At 46.4% G+C, this 14,615-nt stretch overlaps 7 protein-coding genes across 7 annotated transcripts; 3 read left to right on the top strand and 4 right to left on the bottom strand.

Annotated features, from left to right (window-relative positions):
* Positions 1–904: 904 nt before the first annotated feature.
* N7483_000603 (uncharacterized protein) lies at positions 905–2,233 on the top strand (the record flags this gene model as incomplete). The annotated part of the gene is made up of 1 exon (XM_057084041.1): positions 905–2,233. The coding sequence occupies one exon, from the start codon at positions 905–907 to the stop codon at positions 2,231–2,233; it is 1,329 nt and encodes a 442-aa protein (XP_056950190.1).
* Positions 2,234–2,752: 519 nt separating this feature from the next.
* On the bottom strand, positions 2,753–3,829 carry N7483_000604 (uncharacterized protein; the record flags this gene model as incomplete). The annotated part of the gene is made up of 1 exon (XM_057084042.1): positions 2,753–3,829. One exon carries the CDS (start codon positions 3,827–3,829, stop codon positions 2,753–2,755), a length of 1,077 nt encoding a protein of 358 aa, XP_056950191.1.
* A 1,792-nt stretch (positions 3,830–5,621) lies between these two features.
* Positions 5,622–6,179, top strand: N7483_000605 (uncharacterized protein; the record flags this gene model as incomplete). Its single annotated transcript, XM_057084043.1, has 2 exons — positions 5,622–5,715; positions 5,824–6,179. The coding sequence occupies 2 exons, from the start codon at positions 5,622–5,624 to the stop codon at positions 6,177–6,179; spliced, it is 450 nt and encodes a 149-aa protein (XP_056950192.1).
* Positions 6,180–7,096: 917 nt separating this feature from the next.
* On the bottom strand, positions 7,097–8,169 carry N7483_000606 (60S ribosomal protein uL14; the record flags this gene model as incomplete). The annotated part of the gene is made up of 4 exons (XM_057084044.1): positions 7,097–7,207; positions 7,380–7,626; positions 7,913–7,963; positions 8,156–8,169. The coding sequence occupies 4 exons, from the start codon at positions 8,167–8,169 to the stop codon at positions 7,097–7,099; spliced, it is 423 nt and encodes a 140-aa protein (XP_056950193.1).
* Positions 8,170–9,045: 876 nt separating this feature from the next.
* rpdA (histone deacetylase RPD3) lies at positions 9,046–11,161 on the bottom strand (the record flags this gene model as incomplete). The annotated part of the gene is made up of 4 exons (XM_057084045.1): positions 9,046–9,960; positions 10,017–10,558; positions 10,618–10,918; positions 10,985–11,161. The coding sequence occupies 4 exons, from the start codon at positions 11,159–11,161 to the stop codon at positions 9,046–9,048; spliced, it is 1,935 nt and encodes a 644-aa protein (XP_056950194.1).
* Positions 11,162–11,747: 586 nt separating this feature from the next.
* N7483_000608 (proteasome regulatory particle lid subunit RPN11) lies at positions 11,748–12,988 on the top strand (the record flags this gene model as incomplete). Its single annotated transcript, XM_057084046.1, has 4 exons — positions 11,748–11,816; positions 11,923–12,176; positions 12,246–12,781; positions 12,840–12,988. 4 exons carry the CDS (start codon positions 11,748–11,750, stop codon positions 12,986–12,988), a joined length of 1,008 nt encoding a protein of 335 aa, XP_056950195.1.
* Positions 12,989–13,469: 481 nt separating this feature from the next.
* N7483_000609 (uncharacterized protein) lies at positions 13,470–14,381 on the bottom strand (the record flags this gene model as incomplete). Its single annotated transcript, XM_057084047.1, has 1 exon — positions 13,470–14,381. The coding sequence occupies one exon, from the start codon at positions 14,379–14,381 to the stop codon at positions 13,470–13,472; it is 912 nt and encodes a 303-aa protein (XP_056950196.1).
* Positions 14,382–14,615: the final 234 nt, after the last annotated feature.

The following is a 14,615-nucleotide window of genomic DNA, read 5'->3' on the forward strand; positions in this document are numbered from 1 at the left end:
TTTCAATCGTAGAGTAACGTCCACTCTTCTCTCGGCAGAACCGAAATGGCAACACAGTGTCAAAGTCTGAGCTTGAGGTCTGGATGTTCCACTTCAATGGTTTAGAATCTTTAGAATCTCCAGTGGGGGCCAAGGGAATCGGGATAAGATAAGGGCGGATCGGGGATGAAAGTTTGGGGGCCATAGAATTCTCATGAATCACAACGTGCATTCCTTATGGCCTGAAGCCTACGCTAATCTCAGATTGGGATAAGGTAAGCGACCTCGGACGTCTTCCAAAGTTCTATGGTGGATTTACCCGAGATAGAATCTCAAAGTATACTCCGTACTGAGTCACGATAATGTGTACTATGATACTTCAAGGCAATAACTGGATAAACGAGATGATGTGACGAGTTCGAACCTTGGAAGTAATCACCGGTCTATTAAAAAACATCTAATGTTAGAACAAGACAACCGCCCATAGGGTTAAGCCCTCCCTGGGCTGCATGTTGGAAGCCAATATAGCACTAGACAGCTTAGAAACGACAGCCTTAAGGCTGACCAGGCCGAGACTCGGATGTTTCACTATGGGGATTGGTGGATGATGGTGGGGCTTGATGCAAAAGAATGACACCAGTAGAATGAGTGGAATTCGTCCGAGCCATGCTTAGCCCCTGGGAAATTTCACGATCCTGACACAAAATCACTGTACGATCAGTCGGTTATGTGTGCATCACTTGTCAGATACCTATGAATGAGCCACGGAAGATCATGACTTAAGACGGACGATCATTGTTTTTGAATCGACATAATTTTGTCTCTACTCTTCATTAAACCTGTAACGCACATCGCATTGACCATTAACCTCCGTTGCTCGGCTCTATCAGCATTGTGAGAGATATCTACTGGATTAGTCTCAACAATGAGCATTCCTATCAGTCAGGATGAATGCCTATATCATTCTGGATGTCCATGTCCTCGTCATGAGTATCATTCACAGACTACTGGACAGCCGATAATTGAGAACCAACTCTATGACCACTATTGGCAGAACAGCCAGGTCAGCCAACAGACAAATTATGATCCACAACTCGAAAGCAGCTCAATCATGGGAAATTTAAACTCCTTTGATATGGGATTTAGCAAGGATCAAGCTCTCTTGAGTTCCTTTCCCGAAAGCAACGATACGTGGCAGGCAGCTTCACCCCACTTTATGTCACCTTCTGCCCAAGCCAGTCCCTTCAATTCAATAGCAGAGCCTGGTATTTCAAATGAGGGTCTCTATTTAGACACCACAATGGAGTCCTTTAACTCCGATATGAACATGAATGCTGGTTTCGATGCCAATCTACCTATGCAGTCATTCATCCCAAGTCCACCATTCCAATCCAGTACGGAATCTGCAATCAGCACCACCTCGCATTCATGTCTGGACTACCCACTCGGATCTGAAAATTCCAATGAGCCAATATACAATTTTTCCAGTCCTTCAAGCTCTCTTTTACCCAAAAATATGGCTTATCAGTCTCTTTCTGCTTCACCCCTCTACTCCGAAAACTCACCCATACCCACTCTGAACCCACCACTTGAAAGCACAACCCCGTCTTGCTTAACTCAAAATCTCCCTTCATGTATCCTCACAGCAACCAAGTCACTTCGTTTACTCCACACTCGCCAAACAAAATGCCTATCTCGAAACAAGCACGGTGGCAACAATACCGAGCCACCGCGAATGTCTGGCTCGGTTCTAAAAGATAACAAGGAAGTCGGGATGTCTGTTTGTCGAATGCTACAATGTGCCTGTGTTCTTCGTCCACAAAACCAGCTTTTATTAGCAACAATCTGCTCCAGGCTCGTAGTCTGGTACCAAACGATGATTCGAACATGTTTCCTTCGCCAAGGGAGCAATGAGATTGATAATACCAAACCGATACCAGAGAAAGTTTCCCATCAGGCTGTAACCATTGGTGATCATACAGTTGATAACTTGGCTCTGGGATCAAATATTGAGGCCATGATAATACTGGGAGAGCTGAATCATTTACAGCGCTTGGTCAATACTCTTTCAGTTCGCATTCGACAAACTGAAACATTGCATTCATCTGGCTTAGCTGTGGATGGCGATAGTCCGTCTGCAGGCCTACCGGGAATTGCGCATGATCGATTAGTGATACACTTATTGAAGGAGGTTCAAACAGCCAGGGAAGATTTGATTTTAGCTTTGAATCAGGTCCCAGAATCTTCCATGTGAATTGAAGGAAATTAGATGGATGAGATGAGCGGTACTAGTATTGGCATTATACATAGAAAAACCCTTGGAGCACGCATGAAATTTGGCAAACTTGAATTATGCCTATTGCATCTTGCGAGCATGTGTATGTACAGGTTTTTAAACTCAAAATTTTATCCAGTTTTCTATTTTAATAGAAGTCAAGACCAATCGTTCTCCTGCAATATCAAAGAGTCATCGTTCCACCCGTACGCGACATCTGGAGGTCTAACCCCGACACCTGGACGTACCTAAAATCATTGACGGGATAGTATGTAAGCCTTCTGTTACCCAGGTATCTAAGCCACATTCATTTCAAACGGGTTTGAATGCGGGAATTGGACATGTTCATAGAGCCAGGCTTGTGTAGTGTAACAGGTTGGGGTAGTCGCGTAAACGCGCTGAAGGAAAGTGAGGGGCAATTACAGCTTCCATCGTTTTATTTTCCTGCTGTGGGAAATACGACGACATAATACGATCTATTCGAAATACTCCTTGTGGTTACACTAATTTTACCATCAAGCGTCGAGTCATCAAGTACTCATAATCAGGCATGGACTTTCGAACCGCATTTTCAATGAGCGTGGCAACCTCAACACCCAATTCCTCCCTCCAACTCTCTAGCTCTGCAGCAACATCAATAGTTTCGGGTGTCTTACTATTGACAATACCAGTTGAAGCCTCAAGAGTCACAAGCAACACACCAGCAGCATTCTGGTGCATTTTCACCTTTACATCACCAGCCTCGGGGTTGTGACAAGCCCAGATGAGAGACTTCTTGGCCTCATTCTTGTCTGGCCACTCAAACTGCAGAGCATTCTTATCCAGTCCAGTCCTCTCACAGAACTCGAGCACAATTTCTGGGTTGTGAATCAGGTCATGCGCGTCAAGAAGTGGTGGTGCAGGTGTATCAGGCTGCTCTAAACACCAGTCGTAAAGAAGGCGTGTCCATCGCATATCCATATGCGTAAACGATGTACCTATGACACTATCCTGAGCCATAATTCCAAACTCAGACATCTTCATCAAGGAACGGTAAACAGATGGCCAAGCTAGAGCCGGGTGACGGATAATGAAGGCCATTTGCCATGAGCGGAGATACTCGTCTGAAAAGATCGTCTCGTTGGAAGGAGAGTATGTCTTTGTCGGACCATACTTTTCCGGTGTGTCCACACGAAATGCTTTGAAGAATTCGTCGTTATGGATGCCAGTTACTCGTTTCTGAATGGTTGCAGGACTGAACAGCCATGACGAATGCTCCTTTGTGAACATTCTCTTGTTATTCTCAATTGCTCGTGAGGAGTACTCTTCTAATGACTCGATACATTTCTGGTAAGAGTTCCGGATGTGGTGCTTTTGTTCCTCGGTCCATTGGTCTGCTGATCTGGTGGCATCACCACTAGCGACTGTGCTTTCGAGGAAAGCTGAGTAGAAGAAATAGCCCTCTTTTGGACTGGAAAGCAGGTTGGGTTGCTTGGAGATGATCAGGATTTTCAAGAGAAGGTTGGAGGCAGTGCGTGGGACACTGATCAGAATGAGACGACGGGTATCAGCTGTGGCGTCCTTGGTGTCACTCATCACGATCGGATTGACTTCAGTCATTATTATAATTAAGAATGAAAGATGTCGAAGCAAATGAGCTAAATTGGATGCAGGGCAATGAAAGTGAATAGAGATTATCAAATTCTGGGGAGGGGCCGTGTCATTAAATACCTAGATCTGTGTAGCACTTTCTCGGGACAATTCATAGTTATTAGAACGAGGTAGTAACCCATATGTGCGAAGTCATTTTGAAATGAATCGAACAAGAATGCAGACCTGGAAGAAAAAGCCTCATTGGTGTCCAACTGAGGAGATTGCGTATGAATGTCTGACATGATGATCTGTCGGATTTCCTTTCTGGGAGGCCTAAGTAAAGTTGGGCCCTTGCTCTTTGGATAGGATCTCTGTTCAGACTTTGGTGCATTGTTCTGCCAGGGTCTGGAGTGGATTATGGGTTGCCTGGTATCTCCCTTAAGGCGGCCTAGAATTGAAGAGCTGTCATAATAGCCCACGGGAGGGAAAGCCGAAGTGAGGGTCCCTCATCAAAGTGTAGAGTAGGCACCTGGAAGTTGAAAAAAAAAAACTCTCACAACCCTTGGAAGCTTTGTCACTCCGAGTCAGAGCCACAACCTTGAAAGCACTTGTCTGGTAAGCATTCCATTTTGAAAAATGAAAGGTTGACCAACTATCAGCAACAATATCTGTATACAAACTTAATGAACTTGGCCAGATAAACTTAAACGAGGTAACTGGAAATTTGAATCGAGCATAAGATGGTTAAAGTCATGGATGTATCCCTCCAGGGCTAAGAGCTTCATTGCTTCTCTCACATGTCCTCTAATCCCGAATCTGCCCAGTTTATAAAATCGGAGCAAGTCGATATTTCAAATTTCATAAATTCTAAGCAGTGATGGGTTTCTATAAGCTGAGGACTATCTTAATAACAGCCTCAGGCCCATCATGGTGGCAATAATCACCGATGGTCCGAGGTTGTTTGAAAAAAAAAATAATGTTAGCGTTGGGCTGATGGAAATAATCACCAACGTTGCTTCCAAGTTGAACAATTCTTAGCACTGGCCTGGCAGCAATAATCACCAACGTCGCCTGAAAAAAAAAAGACTCTTGCTCATACTAGGTTGGAAATTATTCTTTGACTCGAGATTTATTCTTAGTTCAAGTGTTAAAATTTTTTGTAAATCAACCTAAACAATTATTTTGATGAATCTAGGACCGAGGTTTTTTTTTTTTTCGAAGATATTTTCTAAGCGACGTAGGTGGTTATTGCCATGACGGGGTAGAAATTTTTCAAACTTAGGGGACGACGTGGGTGATTATTGCTACCTATCAACCCAGTACTAAAAATAATTCAAATTCTCGGAGCAACGTTGGTGATTATTTCCATCAGCTCAGCGCTAACAATTTTTTTCTTTTTTCAAACAACTTGAACATATGTAGCTCATTATCGAGTACTTATAACCTTGAGCTAATATTAGGCATACATTAATTATTCTGAGTCATTCAACTGCCTGAAATAGTGGATGGCGACTTCCAGCACTTGAGGGCTTGAACATCTGGCTACAAAAATTGCAGACCAACTTGATAATTGAAGATCCATACTTCGGACCCTGGTATTGCTCAATGCGGTTAGTGTCAACCAACGAGCCGCAACGGCTCCAGATGTCGGAGTCCGATACTATTTCCAAATAGAGACAATACAACTTGATATCTACAGCATTTTCAACTTAAAAAGGCATTGATTTCCTGGGAAGGGGCGTCCATCATATTTCAAGTTTTCACCTTCAAATCAGATCTACAATCTCAAGTTAATATGTCGTCGTTGAACCCTCTCCCCATTGTGCTCTGTGCTCTTGACGAGTATATCGGCAAGCCTGCTTCTGAACTATTACTTCCCGATATTGAAGGTATGTATATGATATATCCACCTGACCAAATACAGCACACTACTGCTATGATGGAGCTTGAAGATCGCTACTACTTGGAAAGAGAAAAGACTGACAAATGAATCCCAGTACTCCACTTCATTCAGAGCCTCGAAGCTGCCCAACAAGAGATTCCTCATCTACTTGCCGGCAATGATCCCCACTCTCCACATGTCAACAATGTCGGCTCTCCCAATTACCGACCAGTACGATCAGTCATCTTTGGTCGCGGATTTGATCTCACGGATGTTGAAGAAATTCGTCAAAAGGCTTCTGGTATTTCTCCCGAACCTGTGGTCTGGGTTGTGGGCGATCCTAGTAAGAAGCCGCCGCCTGGTGCGCAGCCGCCTCCGAACTATCCCCAGATTGTGGCAATGGTTGCTAGCAAGTTGTTGAATACTTGGATAGAGCAAGGTGCTGCTAAGGATGAGGTTGTGTTTTATTAGTGGTGTTGTCAATATTTGTTGAGAGAACCTTATGCATTCTAGAGTTTTGATCCATCTAGTATCAATCATATTGCTTCGGACTCGGAGTCATTGATAGCACCGTGACTAACCTTGGAATGAGAGCTTATGGACATTCAACATTTGAATGTTAGAAAACTCCAAACCATAGAGTTGAAACTCAGAACTTGATGTGCTTATGATAATGGATTGATATCATTGATGTACACATGTGCAACATGCAGATGGAGATTAGTACTAGGTAGTCAATCGTCCGTAAGGATCAATTGCAACATAATATTTGAACATTGGAAATTATGTAGTAGATTGAGCAGCCTGATCATAACATCTGGACAGCCTAAATGCATCCTTCAAAGGAACCTTGGAAGTACATGTGCGTAATACCGTATATCCAGATGTCAAATGTAGGTCTGGTCTGCCACAGAGCTCACATGCATCTATGTGTGTGCTGTGTAGCTTCCAAGTTGGAAGGCTGACTACATCTACGAGAAAGAATAGTTTACACAACTACTAGGACGAGACTCCAAGCCATAGTCGTCAGATTGCATGAATCTGCCTGATGTCCTCATGAGAGACCAAAGGCATCGAAGCCGAGGGCAAGAACTCGTGTTGTACAAGTGCAGAATCCCCGCATGTGCGGTATACACGAAAATGAAAGGGTCATGAAAAGTTGAAATTTTTTCAAGAATACTTCCGAGAGTCGCCAGTGTTAAAGAGAAAAGACACGAATTGGGAAGGAAAGCCGGCTCGAAATAACATAGGTGGATTCGTCAAATGGACCTCCACCCTTCCTTAATTCTCCACAATATGCCTCGTATGCACTCCGTTTCCCAGGTCCCAAAGAGGTCAGGTTTGGATGGTATCGTTCATTTTTGGTTGTTTTATTCGGTTCAATCTCTTTACATGACAACACCGGCGTTGGAGGCAATACGGGGCCAGAGCTCAGCAGCCTCCTTACCAACGGGTCCAGTGATGGCGGAACCCTTCATCTCACCCTTGTTGTTGACGATCTGTTAAGACGGAATAGATTAGTAAACTGTAACCAACCAGCAATGGTGGAATATGTGCGGGGAAAACGATCTGCAGTAAAACAAGGGTTCTGGTGTATAGAGCCCAAACTTCACAACATTCCATCACTCTCCCACATAATTCTCCCAGAAACATAATGGATCGTCCACTTACAACACCAGCGTTGTCCTCGAAGTAAAGGTAGATACCGTCAGCCCGGCGCCAGGGCTTGCTCTGGCGGACGACAACGGCGGGCATAACCTTCTTACGGAGCTCAGGCTTTCCCTTCTTGACGGTGGCCATGACCATGTCACCGACACCGGCAGCCGGGAGACGGTTCAGACGGGCACCGGTACCGGCGACGGCAATGATGTACAGGTTGCGAGCACCGGAGTTGTCACAGCAGTTCATCACGGCGCCACTGTTCGACGAGGTGAACGTTAGCTATACATTCCTCTGCTGGAATCTGTATTCGAAATTTCATTTCCCAAGTCGTGCACACCCCGCCTGTTGAATTCCTTCGTGTCGTCATGCCTGTTCGTGGTCGTTTCGAATTTCTCAATTGCGTGGTGGTCGATAATCCGGTAGTGTTGAGCGAAGTGGTGTGTCGACCGTGGGCGAATTGGCATTGTATATCGTCGAAGTTCTTTGGCGGGATGCACGGATGGAATGAAAATTCTGGAAAATTCGGGGATCTTTAAACATACACAGGCAGACCGAGGGTCATCTTCAGCTTGTTGCCGGCGGCACCGCCACGACTGTAATTTCAAAGTTAGCATTTCCATTCTGCCTTTATAGCTCCCATCTGTCGTGTTCCCCATTCGGTTCCATCTCTCTAGCTCGACATGGTTGAATCTTCAAGGTGCATGATCGATTGTCGAGATATCCCGCAAAATGGTGGTCCGTTGTAATTTGGGAGTGTTTTCCGGAAGGAGGGAGGCTAAACTCACCCTCTCTTAGACATGATGGCTGAGTATCACGGGGGGTTGTCGGATAGGCGAAAAGGGTTGGCGACAGAAGGTCAGGTCGAGAGTCAAGGAATCGTCCACAGTGGTTTCTCGCTTGTGCGTCGAATGTGGAAAATCTTGGCGCGGGCCCATTGGTGGAACGGGTTGCCCTAGCACTAGTCCTATTTTAGGCTAGTGCAAATTAAATTGTGGCCTGGGGCATCAACGGCATCATGTCACGTGATATCAATACACCTCAGTGTGGGGGATAGCATCTTGAACGTTTCCATCACTGCTTTCAAATAGTCGCCTTTAATTCATTCCGATGTTTATGGTTTAATGAACCTTTGCTCCAAAGCTCTTTCATTTCCCGGGCATAGTTCGACGTTTCTAGTGCTAGCATAGTAAAACACCACCTACTAGGTTCGTTATTACTCGAGGTTCACTAGGTATGTACTAGAACTGGACCATATTTTTGAATTTCTTGATTTGAATGTAAAGACATAAGAATAATAATTTTTTTCGTCTCCATTTCAAACGCTGATACACATCCGCCGGGAGATCATAATAAGGATGAACGAAGATGAAAAATAAAGAACCAAAAAGACACCCCCCGGCGTCCTGACCTCCTATTCCAGTCTCAAGACAAGTATTCATCCCGAGAAAAGTTGAAGAGGTGTGTACGCATAAATCATGCCGTTGGGGATAGTCAAGTCGAGAACGTGAGGTATTCTCTCGACTTTCAAAAAAAAATCATCTCACGCATTCATCACAAAAGAGAGACACGAAGCCCCCTGTCTTGGAATCCGATGAGTTCGCTGTCAAACCGATAACACCATTCTGCCCAAAGTCCGTTGCGCCTGACCCGATATTGATTGTATTGTCACTGCTGCCTATTCCTCTTGCTTAGTCGGTTGGTCAGTGGACTCTGTGGCCGCTGCCTGAGGTGCCGCATCACCGGTAGAAGTAGGTTCTTCCGTTGACGCCTCGGCGCCTTGCTCGGGGGCAGGTGTAGAGGATCCCTTTGGCGGAGAACCAGCTTGAGCAGGAGACCCAGCTGATTGAGGGGCGTCTTCCGCTGCCGGAGATGTCTCAGGCTTCGTTTCTCCTGCGACTGTAGTAGATCCAGGCAGCTCTGCCTCGGGGGCGGGAGCGCCGGCGTCTTCCATTGTTGTATCTTCATCGTGGGGAGGAGGAAAAAGATGATGAGAAGCAGATGTAGAGAGTCCCTTCTCCTCATCTTCAATCATCATTTGGTCGGCATCAGTGGGAGTATCGTGATCATTCGAGGGCGCAGCGGTGGTTGGAGCCTCAGGCTCAGTGCGTGGGATATCAATCATCTTTGTGTCCAAAGTAGCATCGAGTTCTCCATCGCCAATGGAAGATGCTGCCTGAGGTGTGGCGTTGCCACTATCGAGACCAGAATCATCCAGGTTGCGGTAATTGGCTTGGTTGCGACGGCGAGAAACACCTGGTTGACGGCGTACACCATTGGCGGCGTTTTCTTCTTCGTCTTCACTGTCGCTCAGCTCGCCAGACTTCTCCACGTACTGATCGAAACGACGTTGAGTGAATCGCTTATCCTTGTTCTCGTCTTCATCCAAATCATCCATCACGTCATCAGCCTCATCGTCCATCCCGTCCACCATTGGGTTGCGCGGGACATCTGTCATTTGAACGGATGGCGCAAAGGCCGTTCGCTTCAGATTCTCAATGACCTGGCTGCGAATCTTGTCCAAGTAGTCCTTGGTGTTGGCGTTGTCCATGTTGGAGGGACGAACATCAAGTTCGTAGTCAGGAGCAAAGTACTAACAAAAGTTATTAGTATGAATCATCCGTATCAACTTATTCAAGTCAGACTTACCTCGTAGTAGTCATTGTATGGCAGCTCGGATTCCAGGGTATTGCCAACAAGGATACCGGTTTCATAGGCCCAGGTACGTGCGACATTGCGCATGGTGTAACCACCACCACCCAGGATCAGGGTGGGGAGGTCAAAGCTCTTGATAAAGTTAACGCAGTTCGCATGTCCGCGCATGCTGAGATTGAAGCAGCCAAGACGATCACCAGACAAACTGTCACCGCCACATTGCAGGACCACGGCTTCCGGGCGGTACCATTCCATCACACTCTTGATGACAGGTTCGAAAATGCTCTGGTAAGACTCATCGTTGATACCATCACGGAGAGGGAAGTTAACCGCGTAGTATTTTCCTGAGCCGACACCAATATCGCGAAGCTCGCCCGTACCAGGGAAGTATTCGCCATACTTGTGGAAAGACACGGTCATCACACGATCAGTGGTATAGAAAGCTTCTTCCACACCATCACCGTGATGAACATCAATGTCGACATAAAGCACACGTTGCTTGAATCGGAGTAGCTCAAGAATACCGAGCACGATATCTGTCCAAAGCATTAGAAACGACTCACTCGAGTCTAGCAGCAGTAAAGATCGCGCTTACCATTGACGTAGCAGAAACCACTGGCTTCGCTTTTCTTCGCGTGGTGGAGACCACCAGCCCAATTGACAGCCACATCGCACTTGTTGCGGTTCAACCGCGCTGCACCTTCCATACTGCCACCGGCACTGATACCGCAGAATTCGAAAAGACCGTCAAAGACTGGGCAATCGTCACCAACGTTGTATCGACTCTGTTCCTTGCCAAAGCTATCCATGTTGTCTGGGGTAACTTTTGAAAGGAAGTCGATGTATTCGTCGGTGTGGAACTGGGTCATTTCATATTTCGAGGCCGGTTTCGCGCGCTAAACATACTGATGAGCTTTGAATTCCACGTATATTGAAATAAGGGGAATCTAGAGCGGACTCACGTAGATTTCCATTTTCTTGTACAGACCGTAGTTCATGACCAGGCTGTGGGTCATACGAATGCGATGGGGCTTCATAGGATGACCCGAGACATAGGCGTAATTGCCCACATCAGAGTCGTAGAAATAGGCAACCTTCTTGGGGTTGGCGACGCCATTGGAGATCGGCTCGGCCGCCATATTGAGGGTTGGAAAAAGAGGGACGCGATCGAAGAAGGTGAGGAGGAACAAGGGTATCAATTGAGAGAGTTGGAGAAGATAGGAAGTATGCGGGTTAGGAGAAAGGACGCAGAATGAAAAGCCAGACGTAACCAAGACAGACAGAGCACTGGTGACCAAGAACCGCGATCGGCGAACGAAGAGGTTAATCGCAGCAACAGGTCAGGTCTGACAAGCTCATAGTGCTGTGGACAAGAGACGGAGAGGGTGTGGAGAGAGAATCAATCGCCGCGTGGGAAGGAGCAGAGCGGGCAGAATAAATAGACCGCCTTCGTCAGTGAATGTGCTTAGTGAATGTGCCCGTCTCCGAACACCCAGCCAAAGCATCCACATCATTGTCCTGTCATTGCCCGAAGAAGATCAACCAAGTCTAGCTTCTTGATTTACTATACGAGTGAATTACCTATCAGGACTTATTTCGTTGTCTTCTGTCGGTTCTCTTAATCTACGTCCAACACACCTCTACCCTATCGGGAGCTTCACTGGGAGCTTTCAATCCTACCTCCTTCACACGTCGTTATATCTAGTTTGATATTACATATCAATCATGGATCGCCTGAACCGGATGCTGCAGGCTGCCCAGGGCATGGGAATGGGCAGCGCTGCTCCAGGTGGTGTAAGTGATCTCTGTGTGGCGTTGCCAAGGTTAACGCGGTGCCAGCTGTTGGAGCTTGCCATGCTGGCATTTGAAAGCTTCTCGTCGCTAATTAAAGTAAATATAGGATACCCCAAACCTCATCGATAACTCTGAAACTGTTCACATTTCTTCCTTGGCCCTTTTGAAGATGCTGCGGCACGGCCGTGCCGGTGTGCCTATGGAAGTCATGGGTCTTATGCTGGGAGAGTTCGTGGACGAGTACACAGTTCGAGTGGTAGATGTATTTGCCATGCCCCAGAGCGGTACTGGTGTTAGTGTCGAGGCTGTGGATCCTGTGTTTCAAACCAAGATGATGGAGATGCTGCGACAGACAGGACGGTAAATTGTCATCACGATGGTGGTAGATACATTGGAACTTGGACTGACTCTATTTGCTTTCATTTTTAGACCGGAAACCGTTGTCGGCTGGTACCACTCTCACCCTGGTTTTGGATGCTGGCTGTCTTCCGTCGATATCAACACCCAACAATCATTCGAGCAACTCACCCCTCGCGCCGTGGCTGTCGTGGTTGACCCGATCCAGTCCGTCAAGGGCAAGGTTGTCATCGATGCTTTCCGCCTTATCCAACCCCAGACTGTCGTTATGGGCCAAGAGCCTCGTCAAACAACCTCCAACTTGGGTCACTTGAACAAGCCTTCCATCCAAGCCCTCATTCACGGTCTTAACCGCCACTACTACAGCATTGCCATCAACTACCGAAAGACTGGATTGGAAGAGAACATGCTCATGAATCTGCACAAGCATGTATGGACTGAGGCCCTCCAGATGAACGACTTCCATGAGGAAGGTCAGCACAACGTGGACCAGATGAAACAGCTTGTCAGCCTCGCCGAGGGCTACGAGAAGCGAGTGAAGGAAGAGACCGAATTGAGCAAGGACCAGCTGAAGACACGATATGTCGGCAAAGTTGACCCCAAGAAGCGTACGTTCAATCTACTCTCATACCCTTGTTCCAGACCGATACTAACAGTAATCTCCAGACATCGAAGATGTGAGTCAGCAATTGATTGAAGACAACATTGTTGCTGTTTCCAGGCAGATGATCGACAAGGAAGCGTCGGTAGCGCGCCAGTCAGCAACCAAAGATGACACGAATGGCGCCTCGATGGATGTGGATGAGGAACTTTAGATTTAGAACCTTGAAACATTGAAGGTGTATGAGTCTCATTGAAACGTTCTAATCACGAAATCTTATTCTCTTATTGGAATCTGTATGTTCATTCCGTGGAAGCTCAAGGTTTCCGAGTAGTTCAATGTTGTGGTGAAGGCGTTAGTTCAATTTCTTGAGGACCTCGGGACATTGTTCGCATTGATCTCAAGCCTAGGTGCCTGTAATATGTGTATGGACTACTACCTAGTTAGGTAGTAAGTACTTAGGTAAGAATGCCCATTTTAGGCCACTGATATGGGTCACGGCGCGTACTAATAGTAGAGGTAGGTAGCATAGTACGACCTTCAAGTTGGAACTTGTGGCATTTGAGTACTATTAGTATTTGTACTAGTAACCAGTCCACACAGGCTGGCAGGAGGAGACATCGCTATGTAAAGTATCTCATGTAGTATATGTAGTATCTATGTACAAAAAATAAAGTATAGCTGTAGATCTATTGCTAATTGTAAGTCGCAGCTCGATCACTCACATTCAAAGTGATACTCTCGACCATGTTTGCTAATTCATCAACAGGCGTAGGGACATGTGATTGCACCCCATTGACATCAGGGCCAACTGGCTCTGGTTCATCAACGACAAAGCCTATATCATTAATATCCGTCCAGCCTCTCTGCGGGCCCCACTTGACTTTCTTATTTGCTGCTCGAGCCTCACGTAGTAAGCGACTCATCAAAGAGCCGTTCTTCTGTACAGACGGATATGCATCGAATTCGACCCATTCCAAATCTGGAAGTTGGTCCAGGATCTCTTTCACCAATCTCCCAGAAAACTCAGTGTAATATTCTTTCGATATGCGGAACCCCTCGAAGATGGGTTGGGAGGGGTCGCACTCAATGAATAGCTTCAATGTGCGCGTGAGGGTCATATCAGGTAGCCCAAGGCCCTTATCAACAACCCAGGACTTTGGCGGTGCTGTCCAACTGTTGCCCAGAATCAATTCGAGGGTCGAGACCAACGGACGATAGCGGCGGGGTATTGCTCGGAGGGTGGGACGGCGCGAGAAATCTTGAATGGTGAAAACGCGAAAAATTTGTGTCGAATAAAAATAATGACTGGCTTCACCATGAATGCGATGTGAGACTAAGAATAACGCTATTCGATGCGCAGTTGGTGCCACAAGTTTGGCCTTTTTCGCAGAGGCGCCGACGGTGCCAGCATTTTGCCTCGCGGTTTTCTTCGTTGGCGTGAACAGCACAAAGTGGTACACAATAACCCGAATCTCAGATGGGAGATCGAGGAAGCGGAATGTATCATAAACAGGTTCAAGCTCTGGTATATCTTCAAGGCCTTCGTAGAATTCGGAGGCTGCTTGGGCCTTTTTCGCGGCCTTCCTGGCCGCTTTGGAAGACATGTTGCGAATGAGAAAAATGGAAAATAGGATCGAAATCTATCAAGTACGCGGAACAAGTCTAAGGATTTGGTATAGATTCCATGGTTCGAAATGTCTTGTTCAATTGAAGGTTCGCATGGCAGTGATCATGAATGCCGCAAATGATGGGATCAAAAATAATAAAATCTAACGTAAAAAGGAGGTTGTGTCCCACCTTCGGAGCAGCAACATCAACGGCGGACCTTCGCTGCGCTC

The sequence above is a fragment of the Penicillium malachiteum genome, assembly GCF_028827825.1.
Source record: "Penicillium malachiteum strain IBT 17515 chromosome Unknown utg000001l:1.0-8184562.0:1.0-8186909.0, whole genome shotgun sequence".
NCBI lineage: Eukaryota > Fungi > Ascomycota > Eurotiomycetes > Eurotiales > Aspergillaceae > Penicillium > Penicillium malachiteum.